The sequence below is a fragment of the Eriocheir sinensis genome, chromosome 57 (genome assembly GCF_024679095.1).
Source record: "Eriocheir sinensis breed Jianghai 21 chromosome 57, ASM2467909v1, whole genome shotgun sequence".
NCBI classification, from domain to species: domain Eukaryota; kingdom Metazoa; phylum Arthropoda; class Malacostraca; order Decapoda; family Varunidae; genus Eriocheir; species Eriocheir sinensis.
Window position 1 is genome coordinate 4,871,548 of NC_066565.1, and position 14,336 is coordinate 4,885,883.

A 14,336-nucleotide genomic window follows, 5' to 3' on the forward strand; every position below is an offset into this window, starting at 1 on the left:
AATTGATCAGAATCATGAATAAATCAACGGTCCAAATCATCACGGCCCCATAATAATGAATGGGTGGTCACACTCCACTTCCAACACAAAAACAAGCAGGTTCGTGATCTCCCTTGTTGTTTACCTGCAACAATAAACTATCAATCAATCAATCAATCAATCTTCGCCGCGCGTCGCTGCTTCACGGGCCATATCGTGCTCAATCCGCTACTTGCCATATCCATGAAGTGAGCTTTTGCGACCACTTCGTAGGTTAAGCAGGAAATATAAGGATAGATTTATTTATTTATTTATTTATTTTTACGTTTCCGCCTATGGCACCAGTAGGCTTGCATGGAGGGGCCTGATGGTCGGCCCAGCCCGTTGTGGCGCAGGCAAGTGTTTATAGTGGCGCCATCTTACATTGGCTCATCCTGCCCCCCGGAGCTCATCTTTCATCCTAGAATGTAGAGGCCGGGCTGATAGGTAGTCTTCTGGGACAGCATGTGGGTAGTCTTGGGCCACTCGGCAGTGACTGAAAAATCCCGCCGGGGCTTGTGGCACCGCGGGCGGGGAGCGAACTCGCGTCGTCCTACGCTATCCACTCAGCCACCGCCGGAAGGCCGATATAATCTATTCTTCCGGTTTTAACTTATGTAACTTCCGTCCTTAACTTAATCCTATAATATTTCCTGCTTAACCTATACATGAATGGTCCGTATAACCTTAAAGTTAATTTCCGGGATACGTTGTAGTAGGGGCTACTGCCAGGGCCTTGCAATACAGCGATACCCTAAAAATATTACATACAAGGTGCAAAAACATAAAATCTGACTTGCATCGAAAAGAACAGTACGTATACTGAGGGCGTATACGTGGTTGTCCCGTGTGGGGCAAGGCGACACACTTTTGATTGATTGATTGATTGATAAGTTTATTGTTGCACACTTTTGCACATACACACCAGATCTCTCTACACTAGCTTTGACTGTTGCCGCAGCTGCGGTGATTTCAATAATGTTGACCTGGAGAATGAGACGCCGCACGTCGGCACGAACCTTTATTTTGATCCTGCTCGGTCAAAACCTGGAACACTGTCCAATACGTTGTACAAAAAATGCGATCTTCTTTTTCTTACTAAACAAAAATCAATCAATCAATCAATCAATCATAAGTCAAATAAAGGGTAGATCTGCTGTTGTTTGAGTAGTTATAAGATTTCTAATTCAACACGTCTTTACATGTTACAAATCACTCATATTTCTCATTTAAACAAATAAAGGTCATCATAGTATAAGTAAGCTCTTAGAAGTTAAGTAAGGAAATAAAACGCTGGTGCTTCAGGGGAAATCTTAATTAGTGCTGTAATAAAATATCTAAGTTTCTGCAATTTCTTTATATGTAGGCTACAATTCATTCATGTTAAATTTTCTCACTCAAAAGAAAAATTATAGATTGATTGATTAATTGTATTGATAAGTTTATTGTTGCAGACAGCATGCAGCTGCGGGTGAGGCGGACACTCAAGCTGATGGCACAAATTACGTTCCCCTTGGTCCCACCTGCTGGAGAAGTACTTTAGAAGTATACTTAATTTGTCCTTAAATCAAGAGAGAGTACCAACGCCAATGTATTGCACTTTCGGTGCGTCAAGTGCCACCCTAAGTAAACTCTATATATGCATTATATACATATCTGGAAAGCTCGATCTATGTCGAAGCTACAACATATTGAAATTTCAAGTCACTATATAGGCGCCGGATCCGAAGAGAAGAGGCGCTGTATCGTTAATCGCTAAATTCAGATCCAAAGAGTAGGCTGTTTTTAAGGATTTTAGATTGATTGATTGATAGTTTATTGTTGCAGGTAAACAACAAGGGAGAAGGGAGGAACATGCCATCCCAACCCCCAGGCAGGACAGAGTGTGATTATACAACTATTAATACATGTGTAGGTAGCACCATGAAACTAAAAAGATATAATATTAAACCGAAGCTAAATCCATATAAAAAAGTTAGCGGTTAGCGTTATTATAGCTTCCATTAATTTCTTTATCAGTTTAGCGGCGTAGCGTATGCGAAACTAAATTTTTAGTTAGTGCATTACCAGTTAACGAAGCTAACTTTTCGGTTAGCGGTGCCCACTGTCCGGCCGCCATGCACTGTATAGCGTACAAGCTCATAATAGAAGTCAAATAAAGGAAATAAAAACGGTTATGTGAGAGTCCTCGGGTAGAATGTCTGAGATATTGCAATTTTTTATATGTACAATTCACTCATGCTTCTCACCCCAAAGAAAGGTCCATTAATCCTGATATAAAGTCAGAAGGGAAATCAAATAAAGGATCCGAGATAAAAGCCGTTAGGTGACAGTCCTGGAAAAATCTCAGTGCTGTGGTGAAATTACATGTACGTACAATGCACCAATGCTACTCACCCCAGGGAAAGGTCCGTTGATCCTGGTACAAGGTCAGAAGAGGTCAAATAAGGGAAATAGAAGCGGTTTGGTGCCAGTCCCGGGATGGAGACGGTCCGTGCGTAGCGGCGGCCTCCCCTCAGCGTCCCTGCGTCCCTCGGCGGCCACAAGCCCTTCCCCAGGCCTCCCCAGCTCCCCAAGGCGCCCCCAGCACGCCCCCGGCACCCACGTCACCCTGGGATCTCCTGCAGCCAGCTCCCTTCTTCACCTGAGGCGCGGCGAGCCCAGAAGGTAGGCGGCGTGGGGGCGGGGCAGGCTTGGGGCCGTCACCTGCCCGGCCCGCCAGGTGTTGGGGGACCCGCGCCCCCCACACCCGGGTCACCCATTTGTTCCTAACCCGCTCACTGCACCCACTCCAGTCCAGTCCATGAGTAGGCGTGGGATTGCCTTCGTAACGGCTCCCACTTGTGACTTATTCGTGATTGTTGATTGGCATTGTTGTGTGTCTCAGTTTTGTTCAGTTTTCTTTTTTCTTCAGTTCCATGTTGTTGTGATATAGTTTTTTCTGTCTTCAGCAGGGGAGGGGACCTGTGGGTGTTATTCCAGAGGTTCAGTGTGAGGGATGCCGCTGTGCTCCATGTAGTACTTTGTGCATATACAACACATTGTATCCCTCTCCTGTACCACTTGGCTTTCCTCATTCATGCAATACTAGGTTCTTTTATTTCTATTTATCAACTTTTTGCAGCAGGATACAGGTTAGGTTAGGCTAGATGAGATTTAGATAAGGGAAAATCTTAGGAATAGTGGCTCCTAGCGGGTGCACATTTAGGGCACGGTGTGGTGGTAATTACAATATTTCTAGCATGTGTGACGGGGTCTTGACACGCGGACAGGTGTGTTTATGTCACAAGGGGTGTACTTTTCTGTGTGGGCTCTTCCCTTTCTTCACCCTGGAGCTTGCAGTCCGGCCAGCGTGGAAAAATACACCCCTTGTGACATAAACACGCCTGTCCGCTTGTCAAAACCCCGTTATATGTGCTAGAAATGTTGTAATTACCACCACACTGTGCTCTAAATGCGCACCTGCTAGGAGCCGCTATTCCTAAGATTTACCTAGATAAGGTAGGTCAGGTCTGATTACTGTGGCTTAGGTTAGATTTAGTTTGCTTAGGTCAGGTTAGGTTAGGTTAGATTTAGTTTGCTTAGGTTAGGTTAGATTTGCTTTGTATAGGTTAGGCAAGATATGGTTTGCATAGATCATTTAGGTGAGTTAGATTGGATTCAGTTAAGTTAGATTTAGTAAGGCTACATTAGGTTAGGTAAATTAGGTCAGGTTAGGTTAGGATAGTCAGGTTAGGTTTGGTTAGATTATTTGTTTATGATAAATATGTGATACACTTCACACTGTGCCGTTAGCTGTCACTGGCAGTCAGTGGGTGACGGGTGTACTTCTGTAATTTTACCATTTGTTGATAATATGGCTGCATTATACATGTGCAGGACTCGACGGCCTAATGGACCCAAGTTGTGGTAACCTAGCCTTGGATGTTGACCCAGCCACCACCAGCACTAACCTAACCCACTATATCTCTAACCTAGCCCATCATAACACTAACCTAACCTATTGAAGCTCTAACCTAGTCCACTAGAACATTAACCTGACCCACTAAAGCTCTAACCTAGAGCACTGTAACACTTACCTGACTCAGAATAGTGAAGCAGCCACCACTTTGACTAACCCAACCCACTAAATCCTTAGGTACTATTTTGTCAAAGGTCAGTCACAAAATTCAAGTGTTCATACATTTATGCACTCTGCTTGCTTACCAGTGTCCTGCAGGGGTGTGGACTCCAAGAAATTTTAGGGTTGTGCCTCTGCCTCCGACCCTCCCGCTCCCCTCTCAGGACGTATCAAGTGTCATTGGGTACGTTTTCTTTGACATTGTCTGGTAATTTGTTTAATTTAATTCTTGCAAAACACCACAAACTGTAACATTTCCACAAATGAATCTACATTAAATTAATATTCCCATAAAAACTTAGTGCAAAATGCTTGCTTAAAAATGTCTTCCCACGAGAGCTCCCACAAAAGCTAATTTACCCCTTCAATTTGTGTGAATTTTCGACGAAGTGGCAACACTGGCCCCTAGTAGTGCACTGCCGTACTTTACAGGAGAGTTGATCACATAAAGGAATTAGAATTGAAGATATTTTTACCGTAAACAATTAAACTTGGCATATTTAACTTAGCCTGACCCCCCGCTGCCAAAGTATGATGTGCTAGGTTGCACTCAACTATTCAACTACTTCATATTAATTTCTTTTAATTTTTTGGAAGCTATTAGTTATGCACCACATTCAGAGTCCAAAATACAACACATTATGTAAGTATGAACCTTGTGCAAAATGGCTGTCAAAAATTTGATATCATTCCATCTTAGGTCGTGAATTTGAACATTGATTGAATTATTCCCTGTGTGTGTGTCAAAGATTGCAGAATAAAATCAACCAATGAGTGGCTGGAGAGATTCAAGTCACCAGGTAACTGACGCTGTGGTCGTGTCCCTGTTCCATTTAGCCAATCAGGGGTTGGGAGGGACGGTGTCTCTCGCTTGACACTTTCTTATCAGTGGACTTTCACATTTTATTACTTTTCATCTTGTTTCTCTGATTTTTGATTGACTGATTGGCCTCACTGATGCACAATGTGTTTTTATGTTATGCCCCTAATTTAATTCATGTTTAAAGGAGGGTAGCAGTGTTAGATGAAAAATGTGTTGTTAAATGGAGGGTCTCCTGGCCACCACCATAATACCAACCTGCCCCATTATACACTAACCTAACCCACCAGAAGTGTGAACCAGCAGGCACTATAACACTGACCTAACCCCTTTAAAATAACAGCAGTTTGGTAAATGGCCCAGGCAGTCAACAGGCAGCCCACCCAGCTGTTCGACCTCCCCTTCGAGCCGGTAGATCAAATGGGCAGCGAGGTCACGTGCAGCTGTAGCGTGTTCCTTTTACCTTTACTTCATGTTTTCCTCCTGCGGCTAATTTTTCAGCGTCACATAACCGGGTATGGTAGTTGTGACGCCTTAATGGAACGCCCTGATCTATCAGTAACCAATCAGTCAATTAATCCTTCCTCCCAAACTTTGTCATTTGATATTAACTTCATCATTCTGCATTTAAAGAAGATTTCTGCGAGTGGCTGCATATTTGTAAGAAGTTTCAGTGAATTACAGTACAGTTTGTAGTATGTATAGCTGATGAAAGATACTGTTTATGATATTTTATGCTGCTTTCAGATAATGGTATGCTTTATTAGGTGGTATAGTTTGTGTAAAGTTGCTCCCAGTGTTTTTTTGCTGGTTTAGAGACTTTTTTGAGGTAATGCAAAATAGTCTCAGAAATTTGTTATTCACTGGAGTCTGTGTCCCCTATTCTAATGCCTGTGGATAGCAGGGGACAGATTCTGAAACACTACTCATCATATTATTTCATCAAGCATCTTAACCCTGTACCAGCGATGGGCCAAATTTGTGGCTTCACCGTGTAGCAGCAACGGGCCAAATTTAAACCTCCCAAAATAGATGATGCATAAACTGATCACAAATGCTTTGATATGCATTATGAAATGGTTTGTGTGAGTGATGATTTTTACTAATTTTTCTCGCTTGGGGGACCATTAAGAAACATGATCCCCGCTGCTACTGGGTTAACACTCCTCAACATTTCCTTATTATCTCTTGTCAAGCATTTTCATTTTTTTTTCTATTTTCTGTTTCCTCATTCACTTAATGACTTCTGCCTTAAGCTCTCTGTTCTTCCATTCTTTTCTCTCATTACACTTTTTTGAGTTCTTCCATCTTTTTTGAACATATGTTTTTCTCCTAGTTATGCTCCCATCTTCATTTCTGCATTGTGTTCATCATCTCTGCCTCCTTGAGATACTTCCTTACCTTGATGTCACATGCAGAACAATACCAACACATCTTTGACTTTCATCGTTTTAGTCATGTACCAGTTACTTACTATCCCTTGGCTTACAGCAGGGCACTGTGAGGTTCAAAGTAGTTTATAACCATTTATATCTTTGTTACAGTTACAGTCTTTAATATTTTCTTCTTTTCATTTAACGTCCTCATTTTCTCCCCCTCTTGATGATCACATTCTCTTCTTCTCCATGATGTTCATCCTTTGACAATAATATGAAGGGGAGTTGGGGGGTAAGAATCCAAGTTAGTAGTCAGAACTGTCAATACAATGCAGTTCTGTTATCTAGAAACACCTAATTCATTCCTAAAAGCATTTTTGGTGACTACTTGGCTGAAGCACTTCAGTCTGTTTTCTCATCATGATATCCACCTTACAAGTATCTCACGTCCCACCTTACTTTCCTTCCAGCACGGTATGTCTTTCCTGGTAGGGACGCTACCAAACACTTCTGAATAATATTTACGGGCAAGTGACCTCCACACTTGGTTATTCCTGCCTCTTAAAGCACCCACTCTGGACACTTTTGTGAGCTGCTTTGGTAGTGGAGCAGGGTTACTATTTAGTAGTGATGGTTTTGTACTAACTTCATGGCTGTAAGTTGCTATCTGTTAGGTCAGGTTAGAAGGTGTGTTAGTTTTAAAAAGAGTTGCTGTGATTTGCATATTTATATTATGTATAGTAGTCAAGGAGCAAGTATTGCACTTCACGATGTAACTATAATGTGAAGGTGCAAATGTTATTCTTAGAGGCACGTGGCAACTGCTTAATTACCCATTTTTCAGATACTGTTGTGTACGTTGAGCAAACCTTGCCTGCGTTTTCCTCAGAAATTAGTAGTTTAAATTTTTGCAATAGATTTTAAAAATGAGTTAACCCCATACAGTGTAACTTAAACTAGATATTGTAGTAATCTGGCCACACCAAACTACTAACCGAACCCCACCAACTTGGTAACCTAGGCCACTAAATTAGTAACTTGGCTTTAGCAAATTAGTAACCTAACCCATGCTGGAGCTCCTCAGATCGTGACCACATCTCTCACTAGTCACTGGCAGGCCACACATGGGACAGTCGGCCTATTGAGGAAGGGTGTATCAGCTTTCATCTTTCTCTTTTAGTTGTATAATGTAAATCAATAACCATTTCTATATACCATCTTTTATAACAGCATTACATTCTTGCAGGTGTTGAAGCGGGCCTTGAGCAGTGCTGCGGCCACTCCCGCCAGCACGGCCCTCCCCACCACACAGCCTCCCGCAGCACTCCCGCGTGTGTGGTCGTCAGGTGCAACGCTGGAGCGGCCACAGTACTCCATCCAACTTCCCGGCGGGTTCTGGCAAGACCTGCTGACGCCGCCTCCCGTGTGGACGACTACTGCCGAGAGTAGTGGTGCCGTGGAGGCCCCGAAGCAGGGAAGCAACATGAGCAGCCGGGACCAGCAGGAGAAGCATCTCGCCGCAGACACCTCCGTCCAGAAGGTGGAGCGGAAGCTGGAGTGTCAGGTGTGCGGTAAGACCTTCCGCTTCAAGAGCGACCTCACCAGACACTCTGTCACCCACACTGGCGTCAGAGATTTTGAATGCACGGTGTGCGGCAAGAAGTTCTCGCAGAAGCCCCACCTCAGCAAACACGTCCTGACACACACCGGTGTCAGGGATTATGAGTGCACCGTGTGCGCCAAGAAGTTCAGTGTTAAGTTCGCCCTCATGCGCCACTCCCTCACCCACACCGGTGTCAGAAACCATGAATGTCAAGAGTGTGGGAAAAAGTTTGCTCAAAAGTACCACCTCAATCAACACATCCTCACACACACCTATTAGGAAGCATGTATGCAGCGTGAAGAAATCCCTTAAGAAGTCATATTGAGCCTTACACACACGTGCTAGCTATTACGAATCCCAAAAGTAAAAAAAAAATTACATAGAATTACGAGGTCACATGCCACATCTGACAATATGGCTTGAGGGGTGAGTGAGGTCTTGTGGGAGGCAGTTCAGGACGAGGAGTGTTACTGGTCGGGACGGGTCGGTCCTCTCCTACAGCTCAGGTTTTTCTGCTCGGCGTGTTGGTGTTAAACTTTCTGGCTGCAGCATTCTCGCTTTCCCTTCATCACCCGCGCCAGTCAGTGCAGTGTGTTGAGGCATGTTGCTTCAAGGTCAATCGTGTTCCCTTCTAGATCACAGCTTGGTCTCCTTGGCCAAACTAACTCCGCATAGTCTTTATCTTTTCCTTTACTAGTTTTTTTTCCATGCTTTTTCCTCAGTTCCTCCCAAGATAAGAGAGCCAGGCAGTAGTTACAGTCTGTCTCTCCACTGTTACTTAGTGCCACACAGTCATGATTGGCTTGGTGCTAATTGTGTATTATTCCATTTCTGTTCTTCTCAATGATGCTTTGGCCTTTTCAGAGCCTCACAGTTCTGCCTTATACTTCTCCTAGGCACCCAGCAACACTCAAGGGTCACCTGCAGCCCTACAGACTTATTAGAAGCATCCAAAAGTCCCTGGATGAGATAACATTGACTTGATGCCCACTGAAGGTTCTGGGAAGTTGTGGATTCATCGTTGTTTGCATACATAGGTCAAACTGAACACCAAACAGTTTGATGCCACAGACTGTTTGCATTCATTCATCTTCACCCATTGTAGGAAACCCTTTCCCAACGTTCTCCATCTCTAATCTGATGTTGGTGTACTCCACCCAACCCTGCCTGCCCGGCCTCCTAAAGTTTGAGTCATTACTCTTAGACTAATTGTCCGTCACTAGTTCATCACATGGTGTGATCTTCCATAGCCCATTTCTTATTCTTCATTGTCCTTAGAATCATAGCTGGGCGTTATCGCGATAAGTTATCGCGATACTTTATCGCTGATAACAAAATCGGGTTATCGGCCATCCGCTGCTTATTTAAATATATATCGGTATCTTCGTTACTTTTGTAAGCAAACTAGCGATAATCGCTACTTTTTTCCGCCTCAGAAAAAAAAACGTTGTCTCCCTACTGCGCATGCGTGGCCCGGTGTTGTATGAAAAAACTTTGGGGCATGAAATATCTTCGGTGAAGAGATTTCATACTTAGATCATCAAAATTAAAACACTAGGTTATTTTTTTTATGTTACTCAAAAATCAATATATCAGAGAAAAATCATTTAACTTTGCCCCCAAAATGATTATTCATTGCTTCAAATTTGATATTCCATATTCATTTGTGAGCATGCCATGGTATTGAAGGCACCCGGTGTTGTATTATTTGGTGTCCCATCGTCAAAAGCTGGCGCTTTTGTTTACAAACACTGGTCTCTCATGAACTGCGCATGCTCATACCAGTAAGTGTAGACCTGTACAGTCTCACAAAGCTTTTTAACACATTAAGAGTTGCTGGAAAGCTGAATCAAACATAGAGTACCACCATCCTCACTGTTTCTAGAACAACACTCTGTACATATAAATACAACTCGTACAGAGTGTCGTTTTAGAAACAGCAATGATGGTGGTAGTGGTACTGTATATCTGATTCAGCCTTCCAGCAACTCTTAATTACGGTTAAAAAACTTTGTGAGACTGTACAGGTCTACGCTTGCTGGTCTGAGCATGCACAGTTCACGAGAGACCAGTGTTTGTAAATAAACACGCCAGCTTTTGACGGTGGGGATGCTAAATAACAAAATACCGGTTCAGGTTTTGTAAGTTTTCTAAAATACGGATAATGAAAATTTGAATTCATCTATGTTTTTTATATTTGAAATATCAATATAGTATCGTTTTCACCTATCGGACTTATCACTAGCTAGTATCGGAATTGTGGATTTATATCGGGTATCGGTTATCGCCTATATTTGTGTCTCCAGTTAACGAATATCGGTCATCACCATTTAAGGTTTTTCGTTATCGGTTACTGGGAATAAGGTTTTCTGTTATCGTGCCCAGCTATGCTTAGAATGCCTTCAACCTTTGTTGTTCTCCAGTTCAATGATGCACAAAATGAATGAGTCCCTTTAGGGTGTTCAGTTTGTTGAACTTATAGATATGCAGAATATACTCACCAGGAATCATCACAGAAATCCTTGGCACTGCACAAGGAGCAGGCCAACACTGCCTCATTCAGGGACTTTAATGCCAAGAATTTGATGACAATTTAATAACTAATTTTTTGCCAGTTTTAAGATTTCCTGAGGGCCATTTCCAACCTTTTGGAATGTTATGTTAAGAGCCTTTCCCAAGAGGGAACCTTTACCTTCCCCTAACTGACTACCGTCCTGTTGACTCTTCTGATTGTGTGCACGTCCACCAAGCCCCATTGTTGGCCCTCTGGTGACCCTCTCCTGCAGCGGTGTTCCTGCCAGGCTGACCCATCCTTCCTCTTGACTCGGTATGGTATTGTGGCCTGGTGGGGACTCCCTGCTCCTACCCTCTAAAGCTACATTAGCACCTGCAGGTTGACTTGGCTTCCCTCTTCTCCTTTGTCTTAGTGGCTACACTCCCTTCCCTCCCCTCAGCCATATTCTTTGTCTAGAGTGAGAGAGAAGTGCTCTTCTCTGTACTGGTTAGTTGTACATGGACTTACTACAGCAAGCCATCAAGAGACAACTTGGCCTGCATTATAAAGGTTTCTTGGACAAAAACTTGGCCTAAGGCTGGAAAAATACATTTAGGGGCAGTGTTCAAGATTATATTTTTGTCTGGATGGTTAGGCCCGAGTGTTCCTGTGAAGGCTGAGGCTATTAATCTTGCCCTGCCACAAAGTTGACCAACCAACGCTGACGCCAGCAAGGAACGTTTTCACCAACACAGGGACGTCCTTCATGTACTAATGAACTTTCCAAGAAGCCCCAGAAAGGTAGTGTTACATGTATAGACTAGACTTGTAGAGGGGAACTGAGCCCACATCTGAGCTACTTTTGGAAAATGTAGTGATGCTTTGGAAGCAGCAGAGCTACCCGCTGGTGCATCACCAAAACTGGGTGCTTTCTCTTGACTCTCTCATCCAATGATTGCGTCAAGGCCACCCAAGAAATATTGAAGCAGTATATGATAGTGTTCAAAGAGTCTGGCCTGGGTGAGCCGGCCACTTCCTTGAAACCTTTATGAATATAGGCAGTTGTCGCCAAGCAGGGCGTGGCCCCTCACCTCCCTCCCCTGACTGCAGCATCTAACTCTCCACCCCCACCCTTGTTGGAGGTGGTGTTGTATAGTATTTGTCGAGTCTGACGTTGTATTGAAATAGTATTGAATAATCCTCCACCTTCCTGCACCTCTCTCTGGGTCTGGATCAGTATCTCCACAAACTCTCCCATCATCCGTTCTTGACCTTCACACAGAGAACAGACAGACATTCACACTGAGATAATCCTTGTACATGAGGCAGACCATGTGGTCAGTGAATCGTAAGACGTTTTAAGTTATCAAGAGACCCATTACTGTTGTTACTTACCCCCGAGAAACAGATCAAGTCAGGTAGTTATAGCAGGGAGTGATTATTTACTCCTAAAATTTACTGTACAAAAACATCCACTCATAAATCACCGCAGCCAAACTATGTGGTCCAGACGGCCTGTTAGCTAGCGATGAGGTGTGAGGGGCCGGCTGCCTCACTCCCCTAACTCCAGTCACCACAACAGAAAAAAACAGCAACCATTTCAACTTATTTTTATGGCCAGGGGAAAGTTGCAAAAAGTGATCAGTTTTGGTTATAAAAAGGCTGCTTCAAGACCATCAGAAGAGATGTCGGTCCACTATTCAGCTCAGTGGGAAGATAATTGACGGATCTTATGTATAACTAGATATACAACAGCATGTATTGGGGGTGATGTGTCAGTGCTGGGGAGAGGCGTGAGCCCCAACCAAACGGACTTCATATTTGAGTGCCTATAGTGAGTGGGGAAGATGTATGTTGCAGCCATACACATGATTTGCGTCTTTTGCATCTTTATGACGTCGTGGCAGGTAAATAGTTGCATGGTAAATCTTGATGCACAGATTTTGGCGCAAATGATCCTCATAGACCGCGAGGTTCTTCTCCAAAGTTTCATTCTGTCACAGAAAGTTGCTTTGCTTCCACTGTAATTCTTAATTTCATGCTGTAATGCATTCACTTGTTAAAGGGATTATATTGAAAATATCCCAGCACTAGAAAGCGAAAGTCATTCTACTAAAAGAAATGCAAATCAGATAATTGAAACAGTAATGACCAGTTTTATGGAGAGAAATAGTAGTATTAATAAGCATATGATTCTCAGAACATTTCACATACCTTGGTAGTGTAGTTCAGAACAAAGGTGAGCTTTGCCAGGAAGTTCTATAGTGGACTGGCCTGGCCCACGGTGTTATGGACTCACTCAGCACGAGTGTATGGCATTGTCGATACCTGTGTAGGACAAAGATCTGAATCTTCAAGTCCTGACTTGTGCTCCCTGTCCTACTGTATGGCAGTGAGACATGGACACTAAATGGGGACTTGGAGAGGCAGATTGATACCTTTGGTAATAAGTGTCTACGCAGAATCATGGGATATCGCTGGAATGACTGTGTCAGACTGGCAACTACTCCGTGAGACTGATTCGACATATATTACCTGCATAGTCCGTCAACACTACCCAGAAGCAGACCTGCTCATCAGGTTGTCTTTGTAAGGGACAACCCTGAGTGGAGGAGGCCAAGGGTATGCCCACAGAGTTTGTAGCTTGAGCAAGTTGATAGATCCTGCCAGGAGGTACTCAGGATGGGAAGGGGGCCTGCAGGGATACTTGCCTGGAGGGACCCCCGGACTTGTTGTTGTAGGGTGAGTGAGGTGATGTGCCCCCTTGCATATGCCCCCATTGACTGATGTGATTCAGTGCATCATGAGGCACTCTGAGATCTCATTCTTGCACAAACCGTTGTTCTATAGACTGGCTTGTACTCAGGGACAAGAGTGAAGCTGTTAAGTGTTGGTGGGGACATGTCCTGCTTCTTCCATGTGAACACAGGAAGGAGGGAAGCAGGGCTGTGTCCTTGCCCCATCACTTTTCAACACTTGTATTGACTGGGTACTAAGTAGAGTTGTGGACCATTGTCATTGTGGAGCATCTGTTGGGAATACCTTGTTTTTGCCAGTGATACAGTAATCCTTTGTCACTGGAGGTTCTGGTGATGGCTCTCAAGGCATTGGGACTCTAGGTCAGGATGGGAATGGGCCCTGCATGGAGACCTGCTCCTAAGAACCCCCGGGCTTGGCGATAGGACACAGACCCCCACTGATTGCTACTGAAGGGATTGAGGATGACACCTGAGTTAACTTGCTGTTGTAGAGCAAGGAGTCGGTAATATCTTCACAAAGAACAGCGCTCTTGTGGTTACGGCCGGAGACAGCGTTGTAAGGTGGCTGGCGGCTCACAATAGCACCGCGTAGTCAACAGTCCGTTCACTCCCCATAGTCTTGGCTGCGTCAGTTTGTCTTAGCATAATAATATGAAAAACAATGGTTTATCTATTCTAGGGCTGAGGTGAATTAGCTTATCTCATTCAGGGCAGACAGTCGGCGGTGACTGGCGCCGGCCGCCGGCTGGTGTTGCCAGTTGCCGCCGCCACTCAGTAACAGTAGCATTCGGCTCACCTCAGACGTAGGGAGTGTTACTGTATATATACGTATCATTGTCATGTATTTTTCACGTTTTTTCTTTAATAAAAAGACTCTGTATTCTGTGTTTCTATCCAGATACCAAACTGTTGTTAAACTTAAACTTGTCATAACCTAGAAAACACCTTAGTGTAGTGAAAAACCTATTTCATGTGGACTTTTAAAGTGTATTTTATATCAAATTGAGGTTGTCATGTACATTAGGATAGCAAGACTACCTAACTTGAACTTGTCAAGTGTACCACCTTTGCTGGCTTCAGGGAACCTTACCCTTTCCCAAAAGATACCATATATTATAGTGTAAGGTGATTTTATATAATAAATGA

At 43.7% G+C, this 14,336-nt stretch overlaps 1 protein-coding gene across 1 annotated transcript; it reads left to right on the forward strand.

The window, feature by feature from the left end:
* The first annotated feature begins 1,477 nt into the window (after nucleotides 1–1,477).
* LOC126984342 (zinc finger protein 157-like) lies at nucleotides 1,478–14,070 on the forward strand. Its single transcript, XM_050837956.1, has 3 exons — nucleotides 1,478–1,489; nucleotides 2,521–2,685; nucleotides 7,581–14,070. Exons 1-3 carry the CDS (start codon nucleotides 1,478–1,480, stop codon nucleotides 8,214–8,216), a joined length of 813 nt encoding a protein of 270 aa, XP_050693913.1. The 3' UTR covers nucleotides 8,217–14,070.
* Nucleotides 14,071–14,336: the final 266 nt, after the last annotated feature.

Bases quoted from the DNA above. Each gene is read 5' to 3' on its own strand.
- LOC126984342 (XM_050837956.1), top strand. The intron at 2,686-7,580 runs GTAGGCGGCGTG...ACATTCTTGCAG, and splicing joins AGGCGCGGCGAGCCCAGAAG to GTGTTGAAGCGGGCCTTGAG.